This window comes from Oncorhynchus mykiss, chromosome Y, assembly GCF_013265735.2.
Source record: "Oncorhynchus mykiss isolate Arlee chromosome Y, USDA_OmykA_1.1, whole genome shotgun sequence".
In the NCBI taxonomy this organism is placed as follows: domain Eukaryota; kingdom Metazoa; phylum Chordata; class Actinopteri; order Salmoniformes; family Salmonidae; genus Oncorhynchus; species Oncorhynchus mykiss.
Genome location: NC_048593.1, coordinates 31,789,682 through 31,813,470, shown reverse-complemented (window position 1 = coordinate 31,813,470; position 23,789 = coordinate 31,789,682). Strand labels below are relative to the sequence as shown.

The following is a 23,789-nucleotide window of genomic DNA, read 5'->3' as shown; positions in this document are numbered from 1 at the left end:
TATCCATAAATGAAACATTGTTATTACAGATTACCAAAAATCAATCGCTAAATACTGTAGCAATTTTTACAGAAAATTGTATAGCTCTACGTACTGTCAGGAATCCACAGATGTGTTTTTTGACTCACTGAACAATGTTCACTCTATCAGTGATATAGAATCTAAACAGTGTGATGAACCCATCAAAGTTGAAGAGATTATATAGTCTATCAAACATCTAAAGAACAATAAATCACCAGGTGTTGATGGAATTTACGTCAGAATTTTACAAATTATTTTCTGAACAAGTAGCTCCCTTCCTATTTGAAGTCTTTTTAGAGAGTATTAAAAACAATGTTCTCCCTCCTACAATGAGTCAGGGGTTAATAACACTGATACCTAAACCTAAAAAAGAAGTGCTGCTCATCGATAACTGGCGTCCAATTTGTCTTCTTAATAATGACTATAAGATATTAGCCTTACTACTTGCAAAAATAATTAAAGAAGTCCTGGATGCAATCATTGATGAAACACAGTCTGGTTTCATGAGGAGCAGACATATTTCTAATCAATGTCAGACTAGTATTATACATACTTGACTACTCAGACCTAATAACTGAGGATAGCTTCATATTATTTTTAGATTTTTATAAAGCATTTGACACAGTAGAGCATCAGTTTCTCTTCCACTCCCTTGAGAGACTTGGCTTTGGGGATTTTTTCCTGTAAGGCTATTAAGACTCTCTATGCAAATGGTAACAGCTCTATCAAATTGAAATATGGCATCTCACCTAGATTTGAGTTAAAGAGAGGAATTAGGTAAGGTTGTCCTATCTCCCCGTACCTGTTTTTATTAATCACCCAACTTCTTGCAAATTCTTTAAATAATAGTCCTGTACAAGGTATTTCCTTAGCTGGTAAAGAAATGATTATAAGCCAGCTGGCTGATGATAATACACTTTTTCTGAAAGACGCTAACCAAATTCCCATATCGATCAATGTGATACAATCCTTTTCCAAAGTGTCTGGTCTATATCTTAACATTAATAAATGTGAACTCATAGCTGTCAAAGATTGTGTGACACCTTCATATTATGGTATTCCAGTAAAAGAAGAACTTACATATTTAGGCATAACCATTACAAAGGATCAGAAGTCTAGAGGCTTACTACATTTTAAGCCTCTTATTAAAAAAAAACAGAAGAAACTAAATCAATGGCTACAGAGGGACTTATCTTTAAAAGGTAGAGTCCTAATAACCAAGGCCGGAGGTATCTCTAGACTAACTTATGGCGCTCCATCTGTATATCTTGACAGTAAAATAAGCAAGGAGATAGACCAGATGCTTTTCAACTTTCTTTGGCGAAACCGTACCCATTACATTAGGAAAACTGTTGAGAATGGTGGTCTGAATTTTCTGGACTTTACTACTTTAAATAATACTTTTAAGATCAATTGGATAAAACAATTCCTAAGAAGACCCACTTCTATCTGGAATTTTATTCCTCATCATGTCTTCTCTACTTTTCTCTACTTCTCTACTTTTTCTTCTCTACCTTCATGTTGTTTTGCAATTATAATATTGACAAAGTTCCAGTGAAACTTTCTGCTTTTCATCGGCAGGTTTTCTTGTCATGGTCCTTAATTTATAAACACAAATTTTCTCCACACAGATATTATATATGGAATAATCGGGATATATTGTATAAAAATACTTCTTTGTTTTTAGAATATTGGTTCTGAAATAATATCCTATTGGTGAGCCAACTGGTAAAGGCAGAGGGTATTTTACTCAGTTATAAAGAATTCTTATCACTTTACAAGGTCCCTGTAACACCTAAAGATTTTGCAATTGTTTTAGATGCCATTCCCTCAGGTGTTGCTCTGTTATTCAGGAACGTGTCAAACCTGACCCTCAGAGCCTACCTTCTATTGACCCTGTTGACTCATCAGTAGGAAAGAATTGTTTCTCTTTTGGTCCATTCAACAACAGAGCGATACAAACCTTTTTTTCTGCAGGATGTTGTATACCTTATGTCATGCCTTATTGGAATTAATTTATTGATAATATCTTTTGGGGAAAAGATTGGATGTTGCCACACACATACCTACTTGTTAACAAAATTAAGGGAGTTTCCTTTAAAATTATTCATAAATATTATCCTGCCAACCACTATATGAAGACGTTTAAGGAAAACATCAACTCAAATTGCTCTTTTTGTAATGACCACCCAGAAACAGTGTTGCATCTTTTTTGGCATTGTATTCATGTAAGAAAACTGTGGCAAGACATCAGTAGATTTATAATTGAACACATTTAGCCTCCAGTATTTATGCTGCAGTAGTTTATGTGTCGGGGGGCTAGGGTCCGTCTGTTATATCTGGAGTACTTCTCCTGTCCTATTCGGTGTCCTGTGTGAATTTAAGTGTGCTCTCTCTAATTCTCTCTTTCTCTCTTTCTTTCTCTCTCTCGGAGGACCTGAGCCCTAGGACCATGCCTCAGGACTACCTGACATGATGACTCCTTGCTGTCCCCAGTCCACCTGGCCGTGCTGCTGCTCCAGTTTCAACTGTTCTGCCTTATTATTATTGGACCATGCTGGTCATTTATGAACATTTGAACATCTTGGCCATGTTCTGTTATAATCTCCACCCGGCACAGCCAGAAGAGGACTGGCCACCCCACATAGCCTGGTTCCTCTCTAGGTTTCTTCCTAGGTTTTGGCCTTTCTAGGGAGTTTTTCCTAGCCACCGTGCTTCTACACCTGCATTGCTTGCTGTTTGGGGTTTTAGGCTGGGTTTCTGTACAGCACTTTGAGATATCAGCTGATGTATGAAGGGCTATATAAATACATTTTATTTGATTTGATCTATGAAGATTTTACACTATTGTGGCTAGATGTACTGTTTGGATTCTTTACATAAGAGAAATAAGATGAAAAAAATTTATGTAATTAATTTCATTATTCATTTGGCCAACTTTCATATACACAAATGTAAATTTACAAAAAAATAATAATAATTTCTTACCCTACAAAAAGAAATTGAACTGTATTTTAAGACGGTTAAATACTCTACTAACAAAAAAGCTGTTAGAATTGTAAGTGTATGTATGGCTTGTGTAATTGTGTAATTGTAATGTGATATTGTACCCCCTAGCGCGATTGTCCATTGTATATAATCTATATATACTTGTGTTCCCTCGTGTACTTTCTGTATTGATTTGTTGTTAATAAAAATTTTAAATATATATATTTTTTAAAACACTGAGGGGGGCGCTCAAGATGGCGACATGAGAGGGTGTAACATTTCTAGCTGAAGAACCATTTCAGGGTTTTCTCACAAAGTTTATAGTTTTAGACTGCAGTTGAAATGTGTTTGTTTTTTCCACAAAATATGATATCTAACCATACAATTTAGCTATTTTGAATAATTTAGTAATTAATCAAACCATTGAAATATATTTTTGACGATTTCCAACGAACAAGCTAGCTATCGAAAAGTTTCATAGCTAGTAGCATGGAATCAGGACATGACCAGACTGTTGCTGAGATAATGGATGTTGAAACTTCCAAGGAGAAAAGAGGCATCGTTGAAACTCACTCATATGCTTGCAGTGTAAAAAAGGGGGGTGAATGTGATTCATACCCGAATACCCCAACCAAGGATCAACTTCCAAAGAAGCTGAGAAGTGAACCATCACTGAGCCAGCTACAGGACAACATCGTCCGCATCCTCACGGCTAAAATCAAAGAGCGCAGATGACATCATGGATTTGGTGTAAAAGAACACTATCAGCATCGTTAACCTGAAGAAATCGATTGATTTCAATGCTGAGGAAGTCAAAACTGAAGCAGCAGAACGCAACATTGAACATTCAGGTTGCAAAGCAGGAGAAGAAACTCACTGAAATGGAGTCAAAGGTTAACGAGAATGACCGATATAGTCGGAGAAGGAATCTTCGAATTTATGGAATAGCATAAAAATCTGACGAGAACATCAAAGCAAGTGCATTTGCAGGGCAATAGTCCCGCAGGAGGTGCGAAGTGTTGTTGCAGGTTCTCCGGATGTAGTGCACAGCCTGGGTAGGCAGAGAGATGGGGAAAACAACCAGCCACCACGACCAGTGATCATGAGATTCATTTCCAGGACAGCGAGGGATATGACATGGAAAAGTGCAAAGAAAAATGACTATTTAAAGAAGAACAACCTGAGGTTCAACGAGGATCTGACTGCATTTCACAAAGAAGCTCGGAATCGTCTGTGGCAAATGATTGAGAGAGTAAGGAAGGAAGAGAAAAGTGCATACTTTGCGGGAGCCAAGGCTTTTGATAATTGAAGGGAAATTCACGCTGACGCCTAGTTTGTTGACTGCTGGATTTATCAAGTGAGATGTGCAGGACTGAGTTTTATTTGCATCTGATAAAGCTTTTTATTTATTGAGGAAAGAGCATTGTTTGTGTGAGCCAAACTTTTATATATATATATATATATATATATATATATATATATATATATATAATGGCAGGGAAATTCGCACTGACACTTAGTGTTAGTTAGCTTGGTGGCTATTCGTTTACCAATCTATGGTATAATGTTATTTGCAATTGTATAACAATATAATTTAGGTCAACCACTTGCGTGGCGCAAAGTACAAAAAAAAAGAGACTGTTTTTATTTGCAACTAGTAAGAACTTTTCTTTTTGTGAGAACCCGATTAATGTGAACGTATACAAGTGTAATATTCTCCATATAGTCACTGTGATAGTAAATGTCAATTTCTGTTTTTTCAATTTCTGCCAGGGGAATCCGTAATATTTTGAAAAGGAAATCTTTATTTTTGTATTGTAGGGGTAAGAGTGCCGACTTTTATTTAATTCAAGAAACTCATGCCTGTTCCACAGATACTGCGTTTTGGAAGTGGGGGAATGACATTTGGTTTTCATTTGGTACTAACCGGTCAGCAGGTGTCGCTATTTTAAAAGGCATCTTTAAGGGTCATATATTGAGTCAATAAGCAGATAATACAGGGAGATGGATTATACTATTGGTAGATGTCAACCACGTTCAATTCATTGTTGTAAATACTTATGCTTCCAATAACAAGTCAAGTAACTGTATTTTATTTAGATACATTGAGAGGAAAATAAGTAAAGTTATGTCTACATTTCCATTGGCCAAAGTAATATGGGGTGGAGATTTTAATACAGTATTACATGAGGATCTAGATAGATAGCCTCCTAAGGATAGCAATTATGTTTGTGAGATAAGGAATATATGTCTAAGGTTAGTAGGTGTTCTAGATATTTGGAGACATAAGAACCCAGATAAGATTGTTTACATGGAGTACCAAAGATTTATCTATACAATCCCGTATTGATTTCTGGCTGATATCTGAAGATATGGCTGACAAGGTTGATACAGTCTCGATTGAACCATTGATTTTAACAGTCCACAAAGGGATCTCAATAAAGATAAATATGCATGATTTGTCAACAAAAAAAGTTAGTAAAGGTTACTGGAAAATGAACAAGACTTCACTAGAGAATGAAGTATTTAAGAAGGAAGTAGCAGGAATTATTGATAAATACTGGAATTGTGCCTGTGTTATGAATATGTTTGGAAGTTACTGGGAGATAATGACATTTGATATAAGGCTTTTGGCTATTTTATTGGGGAAAGAAGTTGCTGTGCCAAGAGAGAGAGAGAATATGACATCATAAAGGGAATAATGGATTATACAAAATAAAACTGAACTAACTAATCAGGAATTACTGGAGCTATAATTATTGCAAATGCAGTTAGACTGTATCTACGAGGAAAAGGCCCGGGGAGCGTTTGTAAGATCAAGACGAAAATGGATGGAAGAGGAGATAAATACAAAATATTTTTTTAATTCAGAAAAAAGGTCAGGCGAAAAGACTTCCATATGTATATTAATGATTAATAATACTCCCAATGAAAACCCAACAGAAATCTCTCAGCATGTTGCCCAGTTTTATCAGAATCTGTATACATCAGCCCAGCCAACTTCCAATATGGATATTTTCTTAGACAATGCAGCAAACATTGCTAAGAAGATAGATAATGATTTCAGGGATTTTTGTGATGAGTTATCTGAAATTGAGATAAAAGACTATTAAAAACCTTAAGGACAATAGGTCCCCTGGAAATGATGGTTTAATAAGCAAGTTTTATAAAGCATTCAACAATAAATTGATTCCTTTCATTCTTGCTATGTTTCAAGAATCAATAGAAAAGGGGGAGTTACCGGCTTCCTTAAAGCAAGGTGTAATTACTTTGATTTCCAAACCTAATAAGGATACTCTTTATATAGACCACTGGGGACCCATTAGCCTGTTGAATAATGATGGGAAATTATTTGCCCTTGTATTTGCTAAGAGGTTGAAACAAGGCTTGCATCATATAATTGATGAAGAACAATTTGGTTTCATGCATGGTCGACACATTAGTAATAACATCAGGTTGATCTTAGATATGATTGACTATAATGACCTCATACTTGATGATAGTTTTCTTATGTTTGTTGATTTTTATAAAGCTTTTGATACTGTAGAACATGAGTTTATGTTCAAAGCAATATGTTTTTTGCGGTTCGGTGACTTTTTTTGAAAGCAGTCCAAACTTTATATAGTGGTTGTACTAGCTCTGTAAAATTAGCTCACGGGACATCCCAAAGATTTGGCATTAGGCAGGGCTGCCCAATTAGTCAATTTTTATTGGTTACTCAAATTATGGCTCTTCATATCAAGAAAGGGAATTTTCAAGGTGTTTCAGCACTGGGCAATGAATTTAAACTAAGTCAACTGGCTGATGATACCACCATATTTTTAAGAGACAGGAATGAGGTTTCTAAAGCAGTTTCCTGTATTGAAGACTTTTCCTTAGTTTCGGGTTGAAAATGAATATCAATAAGTCTTATTTCCACTCAAGGATTGTGTTTTACAGGAAGTATATGGTATCCCAATTAAAGATAAGGTTACTTATCTTGGAATTGTTATATGCAAGGATGAAAAACAAAGGAGTGAATTGAACTTTAACCCCATTATTGAGAAAACAAAGAAGAAATTGAACCCCTGGTTGATGAGAGATATTTCGTTATACGGTCGGGTTTTATTATCCAAAGCTTTAGGGTTATCCAGATCGGTTTATGTCTCGTTATCACTTGACTTACCCCCTAAAATTGTAAAGGACTTAGATAAGATTCTTTATCATTTTATTTGGAGCAACAAGCCTCACTATCTACAAAAAATATACTCTCACTAATACCCAAGAACAAGGAGGTCTTGAGGTTTTAGATTTCAATACTCTAAATAATACTTGTAAAATAAATTGGATTCTGAAGTATGTTAAGAACCAGAACAGTATTTGGAATGTCTTCCCTAAGTATTTATTTGACTCTGGTGGTGGTTTAGAATTTTTGCTTCGATGTAATTTTGATGTTGATAAAATCCCAGTAAAGTTGGCCAAATTCCATAAGCAGGCAATTTTAGCTTGGATGTTAGCGTATAAACACAATTCTTTCCCTCACAGATACATTTTATGGAACAACAAAGATATAAGATTTTAAAATAAGTCTCTTTTTTCATAACTGTTAAAATTAAATATAAAATGACTTTGGTTGGTCAGTTACTGAATGAGGATGGATATCTACTCATTTAGGGAATTTCTTGATAAGATTACATTTCCAATAACCCCAAAATAATATGCAATTGTTTTTGATGCGATTCCAAGGGGTGTTGTATCTCTTTGAAATTCCTCTGTGATTGATGTAAGTAACATAGATTTACATGAAAATATATGCATTGGCAATATTAACATCAAAGATAAATGTAGTAATAAACCGATTAGGAATATTGTTTGTGATACTACAATTCCCTCAGCAAGATTATTTTGGTCAAATATCTATGGTAATATACAATGGGGGGAAAGCATTGAGAATTGCTAACAGATATTGTATCAGTAACAACGTAAAGGAAGTTTCACTTAAAATGTTACATAGAATTTATCCTGTGAAACATGTTTTGGAAATATTCAAGCTGAATATTGAATATAACTGTGATTTCTGTGGAATGGAGGAGACCATTTTGCATGTGTTTTTTGACTGTATTTCTAGTAGAATTTTTTGGATTGACATACAGAATTTTGTTACAAAAAGAATAGGACCGATTGTACTATTTAATGGTTTGATATAATTATTTATTTCAGACATTCTGACATGGATAAAGATGTAATAATTTAATTCAACTGCTAATAATACTAGGTACATTTCATATTCACAAATCCAAATGGTCTAAGTCAAAACCTAACTTTTTTTCACTTTATAAATTAGTTTAAACAATATGGCACTATTTTAACTAAAATGAAAAACAAACAGGCAATTAAAACTTGTATTATTAATGAATATGATTAGTTTGTTTAGGATTCCTGGCAATGTAAATAGTTTGTTTGCTTGTGACTATTCCTCGTTTGTTGATATTTGTTAATAAAAAGTACAAAATTAAACCACTGAGGGGATTCGATTATCTGGCCCGGGTTACCCCGGTGAGAGGAGTTTGCACCAAGTGAACAGTGATTGCATTCGTTTTGTAAACGGGCTGGCCCGCGCTGTTCAAAATCCACTACGACATCGGCTCAAACAGAGGAAGAGACGAAGCTAGAGGGACAGCTGGGCCCAAAATCTATCCTCTCCAGCAGGTGCAGTGTTTTCGTTTTTTCTTGCGTTGTGTACAATAAATCATCGACACGAACTCCAACTTGTAGCATCAGTCATGAAGATTTATTCTGATAGAAACAACACAAAATTGCACGTCATGCAATGCACGGCTCACCATCCAACTCTGTACTCACGCACTGCACTGTACAAAATATACGACCCCCCCCCCCCCCCCACCAGACACAGTAAGTTGCTAGCTAGTATTAGCTGGAATTCTCTACAACAAAATGCACAACAAATATGCACCAAAACGACATCTTATGTGTGGTGTTCTAATAACATTTACAAATTGATATGAATTGTACATTTAAATAAATCACTTTTGACGTAGTGCTTTGCAACCAACAACTTACTGCTGGTTTACTGGGACGATTCTAACTGAAACATCCACCCTCGTAAGCAAGCCGAGCAAACCAGCCAATAAGATGCCATGTTGAGTAGGTGAAGGCAAGACAAAAATAAAACCCCAAAACCCATTGGCTTAACAATAAAGTGGCAAGGGGAATCACCAATAGAACCCTGTTACAGAGGCACGGTGGCTTCAACATCGGACCCCATCAGTCATCTGTGTATATTTTAATCATTTGAAGTGGTCAGTATATAATGGAAAAGATACTATAATGTATAGGTGCTCATCCAGAGTTATGTTTCATCCTCCTACATACCTGCCATACAGGACTATGACATGTATATCTGTGTTTTCTAATGATGATAAAACAAAAGTACAAGGAAGTACCTAAGGCTTTATTTAAACAGATAGTGACATTTAAACGATATTGAAGTAATCAATCAAACAAATAGACTCTACAGGTTTCTAACATAAGCAATATATTCTCAAGTATTTAAAAAAAAAGACACTTTCTTTTAATCCACATAATCAACTTCCTATTTGTCCCCCTCAAAAATATCACAAATCGATTATAGCCTATCCTTATTAACATATTTCTTCAATTTAATTTAAATTCCACATCAACACATTTTGTTGTCGAATTTGACTTTGAGCAAAATTTCAGGACTGCACCTTTGTGGATCTGCATAAATTATATAAATGTAAACAAAATGTATTTTGATATTGAAATCTTCTTGCTTGTGGGTTTGTCTCTATCGCCATGTCGCTAAATTCTACCTTGTCATTTCCTTCATACAACCTATTGTGTTACTCTCATTTGTTTCTCTTTTTTCCAGAAAAGTTCTGTCGTTTCTGACCACCCCCTCCGCGTGGCCCTCCACGTCCTCCTCCACGACCCCTCCCTCCCTCTCTCCGTCCCTCCCACATGGGCATGGGGGCCTCAATTTCTCCTGGCCGTCCACCCCGGTCTGGTACACTGCCCATCAATACCTTCACAGAGACAGAGGAGAAGACAGAATAATCAGAATAGTTCATCTCTTTATCTTCATTCTAAAAATCTAACAAAACTCAAAGCTAGTTAGCTACAGCATACCTTGTAGACTTTAGTGCTTTCCCCTGCTTTTACTGGTAAAATGTAAGATTGGTCTTTTCTTGCTGCAAGCAGAAGAGACACGGAGACTTGGGATATGAGGGGAAGTGATGAGAGTGGAGGTATTGAGGCAAGCACTTCACTGCGCTCCTGTGGAGAACATGGAAACAGGTTTGCCATTAATATACATGTAGCTACTAACAATAAAGGAATATAAAACTAAACAATATATTTTTGGGATCTGTGTTACTGTCAAGTCAATATTCAGATATATATGCAAAAAGTTAACGCTGACTTACACAGATCGTCAATCCTAATTTTTTTGCTGACTGTGGAACTACTGGTTCTGAGTTCGTCCCTGCGCTTCGCTGTGCTCTCAGTAAATGCTCACTGAATGCAAAAAATTGTTGCTCATGACACCTCATGTCACCATGGAGAAACTCTCAATCCTCTTCCTTGATTTTACATCTGAGGACTTCAACTTTTTGCTCCTGACTGACATGCCTTAACTTGCTGTTTACTGCGAAGACTCTCCCTCAAGATCCTCTGTCTGACCCTATTCAATGAAAACCTGTCACCTGGTATCCAGGGGGGAGGGGAGGGAAACATTGCGCCAATGCAAGAAAAGGGCATGTTTATGTTTGTTTTATACTGTATGTATTTTTGTAGAGTACAATTGTTGATTCTTGCAACTCCAAACATTTTTGGGACTTATTCTGGAGACCCAGGTCTGATGGAATATGGTCCTTAGGAGTTGGAGATCTTATCACACTGTCATATTTAGCAGGTATGATCCAAAGGTCAGTGCTGGCAACGCCTTACAGACTGTTCCACATGGGGTGCAGCATGAAGCTGTGAAGATAGAAATGGACTTTGTTCCTGTGCTGTGCACATGCCTGTTAATTCTGCTCGAAGTGGCCTTGCGTTTGCGCCCCATTGACTACAATTAAGTAATTTGCACTCTAGTGCTTTTAATATGGACATACATTAGGAACACCTGCTTTCTCCAATGACAGACTGACAGGTGAAAGCTACGGCCCCTTATTGATGTCACTTGTTAAATCCACTTCAATCAATGTAGATGAAGGGGAGGAGACAGGTTAAAGAATGATTTTTAAGCCTTGAGACATGGATTGTGTAGGTTTGCCATTCAGATGGTGAAGGGGCAAGACAAAATATTGAAGTGCCTTTGAACGGGGTATGGTAGTAGGTGCCAGGCAGACTGGTTTGAGTGTGTCAAGAACTCAACAGTTTCCCGTTTGTATCAATAATGGTCCACCACCCAAAGGACACATCCAGCCAACTTGACACAACTGTGGGAAGCATTGGAGTCAACATGGGCCAGCATGTGGAATGCTTTCAAAACCAAAGAATTGAGGCTGTTCTGAGGGCAAAAGGGGGTGCAGCTCAATATTAGGAAGGTGATTGTAATGTTTTGTACACTCAGTATCGATTCAGCCTGCATATAAAGTAACGTTTAGTAGAGGCCGTGTTGCATACCTTTTCCTTCTCTCCCCAGGCAAAGGACTGAAGTGTGACCTGAAAACGTTTGATCATCATTTGGCGTCGACAATGATAGTCCTCTAATAGAGCCTGATTTATCTTCTGGACTTGCCTCTAAATAGGTGGAAAAACCAATACAGAAATGAATAATCTGGTGAATAAATAAGGTACCAAATACACTGACAACCTTCAGCACTGTCATGAGGAACCCCCCCCCTTTGACAACCTACCCATTGCTCAGAGTTGAGATTAGTGTCCAGCAGAGGTTCTGTCATATCGCCACACGGCAACACCGCAAGACGTGACTCCACCTGAATAGTAAAGTGTGATAGAGAAGTGGGAACTGTATCAACAGCAACATTCTACAGACACTTTTCATATCACATCCTGTCTGAGTCGGTCTCCTCCTTACCTGATGGCACACATCTGTAAGCCGTGAAGACTCGTCCATGTTTAGGGTTTGAAGCAACAGAGCCAATTCACGCTCTGTTTCTTCCTTCCTGTCACCTTGTTCCATCTCCTGGCCATCTTCATATTCTTTACACCAGTTCTTTGTATCAACAATGCTGGGATCTTCCGCTCTCTGCTCTTTCTCAGATTTATCTTCACTCTTCTCATCTTCTGGATGTAATTCTTTATGTTGAAGTATACGTGCTGCTTGTAATTCTGACACCATGTACTCTACAAATAAGACCATCAGGATAATAGCATCAACAATACACAACATACATTATTCACTTCGTTTCAACACTTTTACATTTCAAGAACTCCCACCTGCCTAATCTCTCACCAGTGACTTTGTTGAGGAGAGGAGGACTCAGTGGATCTGTGGTCAGTGCAGTGTAGGGACAAAGTAGCTCGGTCAGCAGGGTCCGCAACTCCCCCACTAGGACAATACCAGTCTTTTGGTCTGAAATGCGTGCGTACCAAACACAAACACCATAATTGAGCAAGGCACTTAGCTCTAATGTGCTTCAGGGACACCGTACTACTATGACTGACCCTGTAAAACAACACATTTAACTTCACCTGTCCTGTGTATGTGAAAATAAAACATGTATATATATATATTAATATAGTGTGTGCAAAGCTGTCATCAAGGCAAAGGTTGGCTACTTTGAAGAATTTCAAATATAACATTTTGATTTAACACTTTTTTTGGTTACTACATGATTCCATATGTTATTTCATAGTTTTGATGTCTTCACTATTATTCTACAATGTAGAGAATTTTTTAAACAACAACCTGGTATTAGTAGGTGTGTCCAAACTAGTAGGTGTGTGTGTGTGTGTGTGTGTGTATATATATATATATATATATATATAGCAAGTGTCTGTAGGTGCACCTTCTAGTTGCTACCCTTGTATCATGTACAATTGCATGATGACTTAGTTGTAAGGTTATATACCCTGTAACTCTGTGCAGACAGCCCTCAATTCTGACGCCAGCCAAGTGAGCAGCGGACAAGGAAGCTCATCACATCTGCACCGTCTGACACAGACACTGCTTGTGTACCTGAAATAATGTTAAAGTAATGACCGAGATCAAGCAACACGTGTAATAACTAGAAAGATAAGGTTCAGAAAACACACAGTAGCGAAAGCAAACGTATTAAACTGGGCCTCTAAGCGACTAGCTGAGCTACTTGTGCTGTTTACTTGTCTAGCCCATCTGGCACGTGCAGTACGTCTGCTAGCTAGGCTTCTGACATCCGTTAGCTAGGTAGGAGACACAATCTAATCTGTTTTCAAAATAAACCTACATACTCACCCAAGAGCCCTTATAGCATATATCGTTCCTATATCTCTCTCCATTACAAACTCAATAGAACACATTGAAACATGTATCCAAACATGTAGCTATTGCATTCGCAACAAGTAATTTTCCTTTCCCGTCTTTCCCAAATGTTTAGTTAAAAAGTTGCAGAAGCTCTGTACTTCCGGGTTCTGTATGTATACAATGGATTCAAGGCAAGGTTAATAGATCGACAATCCACTTTGATGCGAATGTCACATTTTATGAATAACGCATTACAGGACATATGCATTGAGGAAAGAGCCAGTGTAGCTGTTAATTTCTGTAGGTAAATTGCAATAATTATTGTGCATTGGGGCATTTATCGTAATATCAGTTACCTAAAGGTGTTATTTTGCAATATATGTTTTACTCCTTTACACTGTGCCCTTAAAACAGGTTTCAAAGGTTATAGCCACAGCCGAAAGGGGTTAATTAACCGTATCTGTTGTTATAGCTATGTATGTCTTATAATGATTCATAATTAAAATCAACTTGTGACCAGTAATCAAGAAACAAGACAGAAAAAATAATATAAACTAGAGACAAAGTCTTCAGATTTTATTCTCAAATACAAAAAGAGTAAGTTTTGATTTAACACAGAACCACATGCAGATACTGTTTTACATACATGGTATATGGTATAAAAAAGTTTTACAACCACACATGAAACTAGTTAATGATCACAAAGATTGGAAAAACAAGTTGGAGGGACAATAGATGACCACCACTGTTACAGAACGTTTTAAATGGTGTGAAACAATACATTTTGGTAAATGTTGTTTTACAAGCTCTCTTTATACAGGTTATAGAAAAAAGTAATCAAAATGTTTGTCTTCAAGACTTTAATTTCAATAAATATGGGCAAAATATTAATGGATTAAATCAAAACCTCAACAGTTGAAGATACATTTTTTTTTTTATATATATAATTAGTCCAGACTCTACACCAATTTCTTTAAAATGTATGGTTCTTTGATCTAACATCTAAAACTAAAAATGACACGTAAACAGCAAAATATTAAAACAAAAACAAAATGTTCTCCTACAATCTTCCATCTCTCTTAAAAACACATTGAAATGTACACATGCAAATCCCAGCTACCTTTTATGAGCTCTAATAAACATTCACTGCACAACACTGAAAAGTGTACTACATATGCATGTTAAACTACACCACTGTTGCTCATTTAAAATAGCCAGGGTCTACAAACAGGCAAGACAAATAAGCTTAATGTTACTAAATGGTTGCAGGACCTACTGCAAAAACAATGCTAATGTTGTGGCGTGACATGAAAAAATAAATCCTATACCAGAAAGGCAGGGAGAAAAACCACTAGACCCTGAAAAGAAAACCTTGAAAATGTTAGCTATAAGAAAGGGAAGACTAATCATTAAGGAGATGAGGACGAAAAGACAGGTGTAGCCTGCAGGCAGGATAAGCAATGGAATGCTGCTCAGGGAATGGATCCGTCTCATCAGTGCACTACTGTAGGCCTACTGCGTGCCCTGGGAGCCCTGAGAACCCTGGCTGTAGTTGCCATAGTTGCCGTATTGGCTGTAGTACTGATTCCATTGGCTCTGGTTCTGGTAATACTGCTGCCACTGCTGTGCATACTGGATCAGAGGGAAAGAGAGCAAGACATTATGAGGTGAGTTTTAGACCGGTGACAGGTTAACATTGATAAGAAACTAGCTAGTCACCTGTTGATACTGCTGGTTGTAGTTCTGCTGCTGCTGGCTGTAGGTCTGTCCAGTGGCGGCAGGAGCAGCAGCAGCGGCAGCAGGAGCAGCAGGAGTTTGGCTATAGCTCTGGCTGTAACCTGGGTACTGGCTGTAGCTGCCGTAGTTGTAACCTTGGTTGTAGTTGCCTTGATTGTAGCCTTGATTATAGCCCTGATTGTATGTCTGTGGCTATAGTTAACACATACAATGTCAGAAAGTTGGAAAGACTGGTGAAGTGTTGACAGAGGAAGAACCACATATAAGGAGATGCCATTAAAGGGAAACACCAACATTTTGCAACTTCATATTCATTGTCTCCAGCACCACCCCAACATCAACGTGTGACAATGGTGCATTTCTATGTTTTGTTGTAAAAAGAGATAGGAAGACAAGTGTTTTCATTTACATCATGAGTGCGAGTCGTGTGACTTTGACCAATTGTGAGTGGGCATTGCCTACTAATTAGTTGATGATGTCATTATTCGTTTTACTACAAAACATAAACACAGCATTTTCACATGTTGATGTTGGGGTGGTACTGGAGACGATGAATATGAAGTTGAAAAATGTGTGAAGACTCCCCTTAAAAAACAAAGTAACCAATATATTAAGACAGCTTACCTGTCCTTGGCTGTAACTGCCAGTGGCTCCCTTGTTATATTGTCCCTGGCGGTGTTGATTGTAGCTCCCTCCAGATTGTTGGTTGCGGTTGTAGCCATGTTGCCCTCCTGCTGCGCCATCCCGGTTGCCTCCCCAACGGTTCTGCTGGTAGCCTCCACGGTTATAGCCTGTCATGTATAAAGGGCAGGAAGTTAAGTAGGCTCATAACACAAATTTAGAAAAATAATCCTTGCTCCTCACCTCCTCTGAAGTTGCCACCTTGGGGTCCACCACGACTCTGGTAGCCTCCCCTTCCTCCTTGGGAGCCACCACGGTTGTCATAGCGCTGATAAGGTGCATCGCGACCACGGAAACCTCCCTGGCGGTTGTCGAAGCGTTTGTCAGGGGGTGGGCCGGCTTTGCGGCCCTCCTCGTTGTACTGCTTCACCAGCGTGTCAGCCTCTTCTTTTTGAAGCTCGATGAAAGTCACGTTGTCAAGAAACTCACCAGCTTCTGGGAGCACAAAGTTGGCTACAGGAAGCACAGGGGTTGGACGTTGTCAGGACGAGTATAGCGGCGCCGTCGAAAGACAAAGAAAATCATTATTACTATCTGATAGACAATAATAGGAAGGGGTAGAAAGGGAAAGAGGGAAGTGGGGGAGAGAGTGGAGTTGCACCAGAATTGGAGCAAAACATTACCTCAAGGGACAGGGGAGAATTTGCTCCAGTTTAGGGAGGACAAGGAAATAGAGAAAAATAAAATAGCAAAACTAAAGAGAGTTATGGATATGTAGATAGGGGAAAGTTTGCAACTGCAAATCACAAGCATAGCCTATGGGAGCATAGCCTATGGACGTATGTATGTCCTCAGTTCTTAAGTGATAAATGTTCAATATTTCCTCCCTTGGTTATGGAAATTGCACTGCCAATGGTTTTGTTTAAAATTTAAATTGATACTCTTATTAAAATCTCATCCTTCAAGGGTCAGAATCAAAACCAACACTTGAAATGGACGTCACCCTGAGTTTGCAGTGCTAAATAGAGGAACGAGAAGTTTGACAGAAATGGTTCAAATAAGAGAATGATGGATGATAGGGGGAAAGTGGGAATAGCTCTCTGAGGGGAAGGGGACGGTTGGGATCTTCCAAGTTTCCATAAAATAAAAAATAAAAAAATACATAGGAAATGCATTGTCTTTTTAAATTTTGTTATCCATGGAATTCCTACCTTTCATTTCTAATACGGCATGATCGGGCACATCCTTCCCTTCCTCATCAGTTCGCTTTAACGTTCGCTCTTTTAAATCCTCGTCCGTGGGACAAATTACAATAGCCTTGCGTTGAAAACCTTCAAAAGGACGCATTTTTCGTCTCTGGGCTGATCCATATACATTTGTCTAGCAAAGTTGACAAGAAAGAAGTAGAAGCTGTTCATTATTGTTCACTTGTCTGGTTTTGTTACAGCTTTGCGTTCCATAGGAGGGAAATTGGATTCCTGCAATGATGAAAGTGAGAGTTTTTTTCCTTCATGCCTATATTTACTGTTCTGGAACTACATATGGTTGTCTCTCACAACTTACCGTTGTGTCTGGAATGCATTTCCTGTGAGAAAGAACTTTGGGGACCCATGTTAGTCATCTATTGGGTTAATTCTCGCAAGTTCTCAACCGGTCAACATTTCCAATGAAGAGCTAAGAACGTTAGCTACTTAAAATGCAAAATACTACATTACAAAAAAAATAGTAGAATCTTTAAATATGTTCCATCTTTGAATCTATTTTTGCCATATTGACAGCTCACTCTTACAAGCTTGAGCAAATAGATGCATGTTCCCGTTAATCGCTTCTTCCACAGAGCTCACATTCACTTTCATACAATTAACAGAAGAAAAACATCTGGAAAATCAATTGAATTGTCTCCAGGTAAACCCTTTTAGGGCAATCAATGTACTGCTTTTCAAACTATTCTCTGTGCGGTCATTGATTTAATGTAACTGGCTGAATAAACGAACAATTCATAGTTTATAAAGCTGTGTAATATCTTGCCTACAATAACAGGGTCCCCCTATTTACTTACCAGAACTTACCTGTTTGTCAATAGTCCATCTGTCATGACAATAACAACATACACTACCTACCTGTCAATACTCACTATTTCCATGGCATCCATAAGAATGTCCAAGACCTTACCTACCTTGAGTAACTTGAGCAAACGCCCTGAAAATTCAAACATGTTAGTTTTCACTTACCTTAATGTTTTATTCATTTTACATACAACATTCAAAAGTTCCATATGCTGTCTGTATGTATAAATCAGCTATCTTACATCAAAGGTGATGTGAGTTTGAACTTGAACTAATCTTACAGTTAACGAACAACAGAAGGTGTATTTCTTACTCACCACCCGGCAGTGTTTACTTGTTTTTCAACATCTTATTATAGACATGGACTATTTGTACAGCTTAGAGCTCTTTTTCAACAGGACATACAGAGAGGAAATAAAAAATATTGAGTAAAAACATACAATGTCAATACTGCTTTCATTTAAGCGAAAACAGAAATAATGATTTCAGCAGCATGTTCAGGACAATGAAAAGTGTGATAACTTCCATGAGTTGTTGATCAAGGCTTCTACACTAGAGACAGTATATCAAAGAGTGCATTAATGGACATGTGCATCAGTGAACAGCAGTGGGCGGGAGGTTGAGCACATTAACATAGAATGGGGTGAGAAATCAGAAAGTAGATACCTGATCCAGGATGTAGTTACGCTTCTTGCGGGCAGCAATCTGGATCAACCTGTTCAGACACTGTGTGGCCTGCTGGATCAGGACATCCCAGCGACCAGCATAGTTCTTCTGACGACGCAGTCCCATCACCTGAGGGTGGAGGTTTTCATTACGTTAGTGGAGAACTTGACACTGAAGCCCAAAACTGAAGGATTCTGTGTTCAAACAAAGATAACTGACCTTCATCTTCTCCATTATGGCATTGGTGCCGAGGATGTTGTATTTCTTTGCAGGGTGCTCTGTCGCGTGTTTTGAGGCCCAGGTGGTTTTCCCAGATGCAGGCAGGCCAACCATCATCAAGAGCTGAGGTAAAAACAAGAGACAAACATGAGGAATTAGTCCTGGCATCTCACAGCTACTGACGACAGAAGGAATCTAGTCTTATGATCCAAATCAACAATCCACTCAATGAACCAATACAGCAGACACTCACCTCACAGTCAGCCTTGGTTGCAGGCCCAACTGTTCCCCGTATCCTGTTTTCCAGAGGGACGTTCTGAATGAAGGTGTATCCCTCAGGCAGGGGGAAGAAGGGCTCCTCTTTCTGGCCGAAGTTAAATTCAATTGCACAGTTCTTCACAAGAACGTGGGGAAAGAGTGGCTGTTTAGCTAACTCCTCCCGTGACACACGGAAGGCCACATCCAGCCACTTGCCGTTCTTTGAGAAGGCCATCTCCACTTCCTCACCGCTATCGAAGTCCTGAACCAGACATGGAGAGGAAAACATTTAGGCTTATTGAGTACTCAGCTTTTATTAGGCAGATGAATCTAAGTGAATCTTCTGTACTATCACAAATACTTACAATGTAGCATCCAAGGACATCATTTTCACTAAACTTTTCCCCGTAATCCTCAAATTTACAATTTGAAGATTTCTTGCCAGTTCCTCCATAGCCATAAGAGAAATGTTCTTCACCTGGTATAGAGTCAAAAACAATGAGTTTTTGTTAGTTTCAAATCGCATAAAATATTCAATAACAATGAGATAATCCAAAATCAAGTACAGAAGCATTTTCACAAACTGACCGAGCTGGGTGTTGCAGGTATCCAAGGACCAGCCAATGCGCACTACATGTGGATCAGGCTCACTGCTGGGAAGGTGCTTCACAGAGATCTCCTCGTTTATCTGGATAACAAAACATGCACCAAATTCATATTTACTCAAACCGATGAGACCCCTCAATCGGAAAACACAACCTGAATATTCCATCTACAAAGCGCCTAAGTGAAATGCAACTTCATTTAAACAGGAAATACCTTCATTTCAAAGCAGACTTGCCCTTTGTTGACACCATAGGAAGCTCGTGCACCTGACCACAGGTATGCAAAACCTTCGATGGTGAGCGGGTATCCACTATACCGGTCACGTGATACCTTGAAGTGCAGATCGCAATTATCTGTGAAAAACAAAACCATACCCCCAAAAGTAAGTAAATAAAGTTGAAGACAGAAGTTGACATACACCTTAGCCAAAAACATTTAAACTCAGTTTTTCACAATTCCTGACATTTAATCATAGTAAAAATGCCCTGTCTTAGGTCAGTTAGGATCACCACTTTATTTTAACAATGTGAAATGTCAGAATAATAGAGAGAAAGATTTATTTCAGCTTTTATTTCTTTCATCACATTCCCAGTGGGTCAAAAGTTCACATACACTCAATTAGTATTTGATAGCATTGCCTTAAAATTGCTTAACTTGGGTCAAACATTTCAGATAGCCTTCCACAAGCTTCCCACACTAAGTTGGGTGAATTTTGGCCCATTCCTCCTGACAGTTGGTGTAACGGAGGCAGGTTTGTAGGCCTCCTTGCTCGCACACGCCTTTTCAGTTCTGCCAACACATTTTCTATAGAGGTCAGGGCTTTGTGATGGCCACGCCAATACCTTGACTTTGTTGTCCTTATGCTTGGGGTCACTGTCCATTTGGAAGACCCATTTGCGACCAAGCTTTAACTTCCTGACTGACGTCTTGAGATGTTATATCAATATATCCACATAAATTTCCCTCCTCATGATGCCATCTATTTTGTGAAGTGCACCAGTCCCTCCTGCAGCAAAGCACCCCCCCAACATGATGTTGCCACCCCCGTGCTTCACGGTTGGGATGGTGTTCTTTGGCTTGCAAACCTCCCCCTTTTCCCTCCAAACAGAACGATGGTCATTATGGCCAAACAGTTCTATTTTTGTTTCATCGGACCAGAGGACATTTCTCCAAAAAGTAATCTTTGTCTCCATGTGCAAACCGTAGTCTGGCTTTTTATGGCGGTTGTGGAGCAGTGGCTTCTTCCTTGCTGAACGGCCTTTCAGGTTATGTCGATATAGGACTCGTTTACTGTCAATATAGATGCTTTTGTACCCGTTTCCTCCAGCATCTTCACAAGGTCCTTTGCTGTTGTTCCGAGATTGATTTGCACTTTTCGCACCAAAGTACTTTAATCTCTAGGAGACAGAACACGTCTCCTTCCTGAGCGGTATGACTGCTGTGGTCCCATTGTGTTTATACTTGCGTACTATTGTTTGTACAGATGAACGTGGTACCTTCAGGCGTTTGGATGAACCAGACTTGTGGAGGTCTACAATATTTTTTCTGAGGTCTTGGCTGATTTCTTTTGATTTTCCCATGATGTCAAGCAAAGAGACATTGAGTTTGAAGGTAGGCCATGAAATACATCCACAGGTACACCTCCAATTGACTCAAATGATGTCAATTAGCCTATCAGAAGCTTCTAAAAGCCACGACACAATTTTCTGGAATTTTCCAAGCTGTTTAAAGGCACAGTCAACTTAGTGTATGTAAACTTCTGACCCACTGGAATTGTGATACAGTGAAATATAAGTGAAATAATCTGTCTGTAAACAATTGTTGGAAAAATGACTTGTGTCATGCACAAAGTAGATGTCCTAACCGACTTGCCAAAACTATAGTTTGTTAACAAGAAATTTGTGGAGTGGTTGAAAAACAAGTTTTAATGACTCCGGCCTAAGTGTATGTAAACTTCCGACTTCAACTGTATGTTGTTAATGCACACAATAAACCATTCAACACAAATCCTACTACCATCACAAAACAAACATAGTACTTTCACTTACACGTATCAATAGCCACAAGAGTGTCATCAAAATCTTCTTCCTCTTCCTCTGCTGGGGGCTGTGGAGAACGTGCCCTGTGTGCGCGAGAGCGTGGAGCATAAGCTAGGGCTATAGTTCAGAAGAATGTTTTCAAGGCACTTTAGTGAAGTAGTTTTCAAACCTGTTCCCCCACACTTACCTTCTTTCCTCTCGGTGTTCATAATAGCCATAGCCACGGCCTTCATCGTATGGCCTCTTACGGTTGCATCGGTCATCCTCCGTTTTTGCTTGGCTCACCTGCTCAGCCTCCATGGCCTCGCATTCATTGGCAGCATCTGGAAGATGTGCCTCTGGCTGCTTTGGCTCCTTCTTCAACTGCTCCTGCTGCAGAGGTTCATCTGCCTCTTTTTTCAAATCTGCTTTCATCACAAACTCATCTGCACCAAAGAGGACAATGTTGTCAATAATTACAGCGTGAGCAGCAGGGTGAATTAAGAGAATATACTAAGCACTAATCTGTTCATTTGAGTTATGTTATTACTGACCTGACTTAATTTCAGACATCTCCACACACTTTGCTTCAGGCTCAATTGATGCTGGGTCCACTGGCTTAGGTTGCACTGATTCAGGTTTCATAGCCTCTGGTTGTGGTGGCTCTGATTGCACAAGTACTGGTTGCACAGGTTCTGGTTGTGGTGGCTCTGGTTCCTCCATCTCTGGTTCTGCTCTCTCTGGTTCTAACACCTGTGCCCCTTCTCGGCTGTCTTCCTGTGCCCCATCCCGGCTGTCTTCTTCCTGCTCATCTTCACTATGTTCACCATCACCTTTCTCCTCATTAAACTTTTCTTCTTTAGCCTGCGGGACAAACTGTACTTCATCGTCCTCACCATCTTGGTCTTCTTCCCCATCATCTTTAACTAGTATGGAAAACATAGTGTCAGTATCACAACCTGCTTGATTTACAACTTTGGTATAACAGCAGTTTCATCCGCATGTTTACAATTGACAGCCCACTAGTCACGTTGAAACAAACAGTACCAGCCCCATTTAAAAACGGAAAATCTGTGAACAACAGTCAACGTGGCTCTACCAATGAAATCGTACAACTGTCTACATACACATAGAAACCCCTAAATATTTGTTTACCTTCATCTGAGTAGTCGTCGCCATCTGCGCCAATATCGTGTTCCTCATCCCCCCCAACATCAGCAGTCGGTGGCCCGCCCTCTTCACCTGCAGCCTCGGCCTCAAGTGCTGATTGCAACCTTATGACAAGATCCGCCTTCAGCCCACGAGTATCCAGGCCTCGCTGCTGAAGTTCCTCTTTCAGCTCATTGACTTTGAGCTTCTTCACATTGATTCCACTCATCTTTCATGCAACTTATTCAGTGATCAGAAATTCCAATCTGTAAGAAATTAGTTTACAGACAAGGAATGTAGTTTAGTAGACGTCTAGCATTGGCAATGTTTGCTACTGTAGCCATTTCGTTGCATTACAAAATCTTACATGGGCATCGCTCCTGTTAACAGAAACATAAAACCCCCGGCAAAACAACGCATAGGTCCAAAGCCAACAGTTTTCATAAAACTAGCTAGTTCCTAGTTACATTATAGACTTCACTACGGTATTTGCTACGCCGGTATTGCTTACCAACTACCGGTAGTTAGCATTAGCAACTAGGCACATTTTTACAGGATAGTCACCTAAGGTCGGACACCAAAACAACGGATTCTGAAACGTCATAGCTAGCTAGCTGCATACAAACAAATGTGCATGATAGCTAGCGTCGCTACTATTTGTAAATCATGCGAGTTTACATTCAAAATACACTAGCGTACATTACTAACCTCTTTTCTCACTCTTATAATTTCCTTGCTTGATTCATGCAGCGACCAACTCAACTGAAACAAAATGGACGATTCTGTTGTAGCCAGAAAAGGTTAGCGCTTGCCGTCTGCTCTGTGATTGGCTAGAGGCCTTGTAGGTAATATTTGAACAACAGTGTTCCAGTTGCTGTGCCTCTCTACAGGCAGCAGAGGGCGAGGAAGGGTTGCTGTTTGTTACAGCGTAATACAATTATTGCAAGCAATTAAATAGATGCGTTATTATGTTAGGTCTATGGTTCAGACAGATGAAATGGGTTGGCTTTG

At 39.0% G+C, this 23,789-nt stretch overlaps 2 protein-coding genes across 2 annotated transcripts; both read right to left on the bottom strand.

Moving 5' to 3' along the window:
* Positions 1-9,439: 9,439 nt before the first annotated feature.
* Positions 9,440-13,616, bottom strand: im:7138535 (uncharacterized protein LOC797998 homolog). The gene is made up of 8 exons (XM_021591326.2): positions 13,430-13,616; positions 13,068-13,174; positions 12,449-12,568; positions 12,071-12,339; positions 11,889-11,969; positions 11,656-11,772; positions 10,159-10,305; positions 9,440-10,055 (listed from the first exon to the last, which is right to left on the bottom strand). The coding sequence occupies exons 1-8, from the start codon at positions 13,492-13,494 to the stop codon at positions 9,879-9,881; spliced, it is 1,083 nt and encodes a 360-aa protein (XP_021447001.1). The 5' UTR covers positions 13,495-13,616; the 3' UTR covers positions 9,440-9,878.
* Positions 13,617-13,999: 383 nt separating this feature from the next.
* On the bottom strand, positions 14,000-23,639 carry hnrnpul1l (heterogeneous nuclear ribonucleoprotein U-like 1 like). The gene is made up of 16 exons (XM_021591325.2): positions 23,487-23,639; positions 22,785-23,044; positions 22,184-22,555; positions 21,838-22,075; positions 21,660-21,733; positions 19,825-19,964; positions 19,594-19,693; positions 19,371-19,483; positions 19,001-19,267; positions 18,748-18,870; positions 18,529-18,657; positions 17,008-17,176; positions 16,040-16,309; positions 15,800-15,966; positions 15,158-15,367; positions 14,000-15,070 (listed from the first exon to the last, which is right to left on the bottom strand). Exons 2-16 carry the CDS (start codon positions 23,005-23,007, stop codon positions 14,951-14,953), a joined length of 2,715 nt encoding a protein of 904 aa, XP_021447000.2. The 5' UTR covers positions 23,008-23,044; positions 23,487-23,639; the 3' UTR covers positions 14,000-14,950.
* Positions 23,640-23,789: the final 150 nt, after the last annotated feature.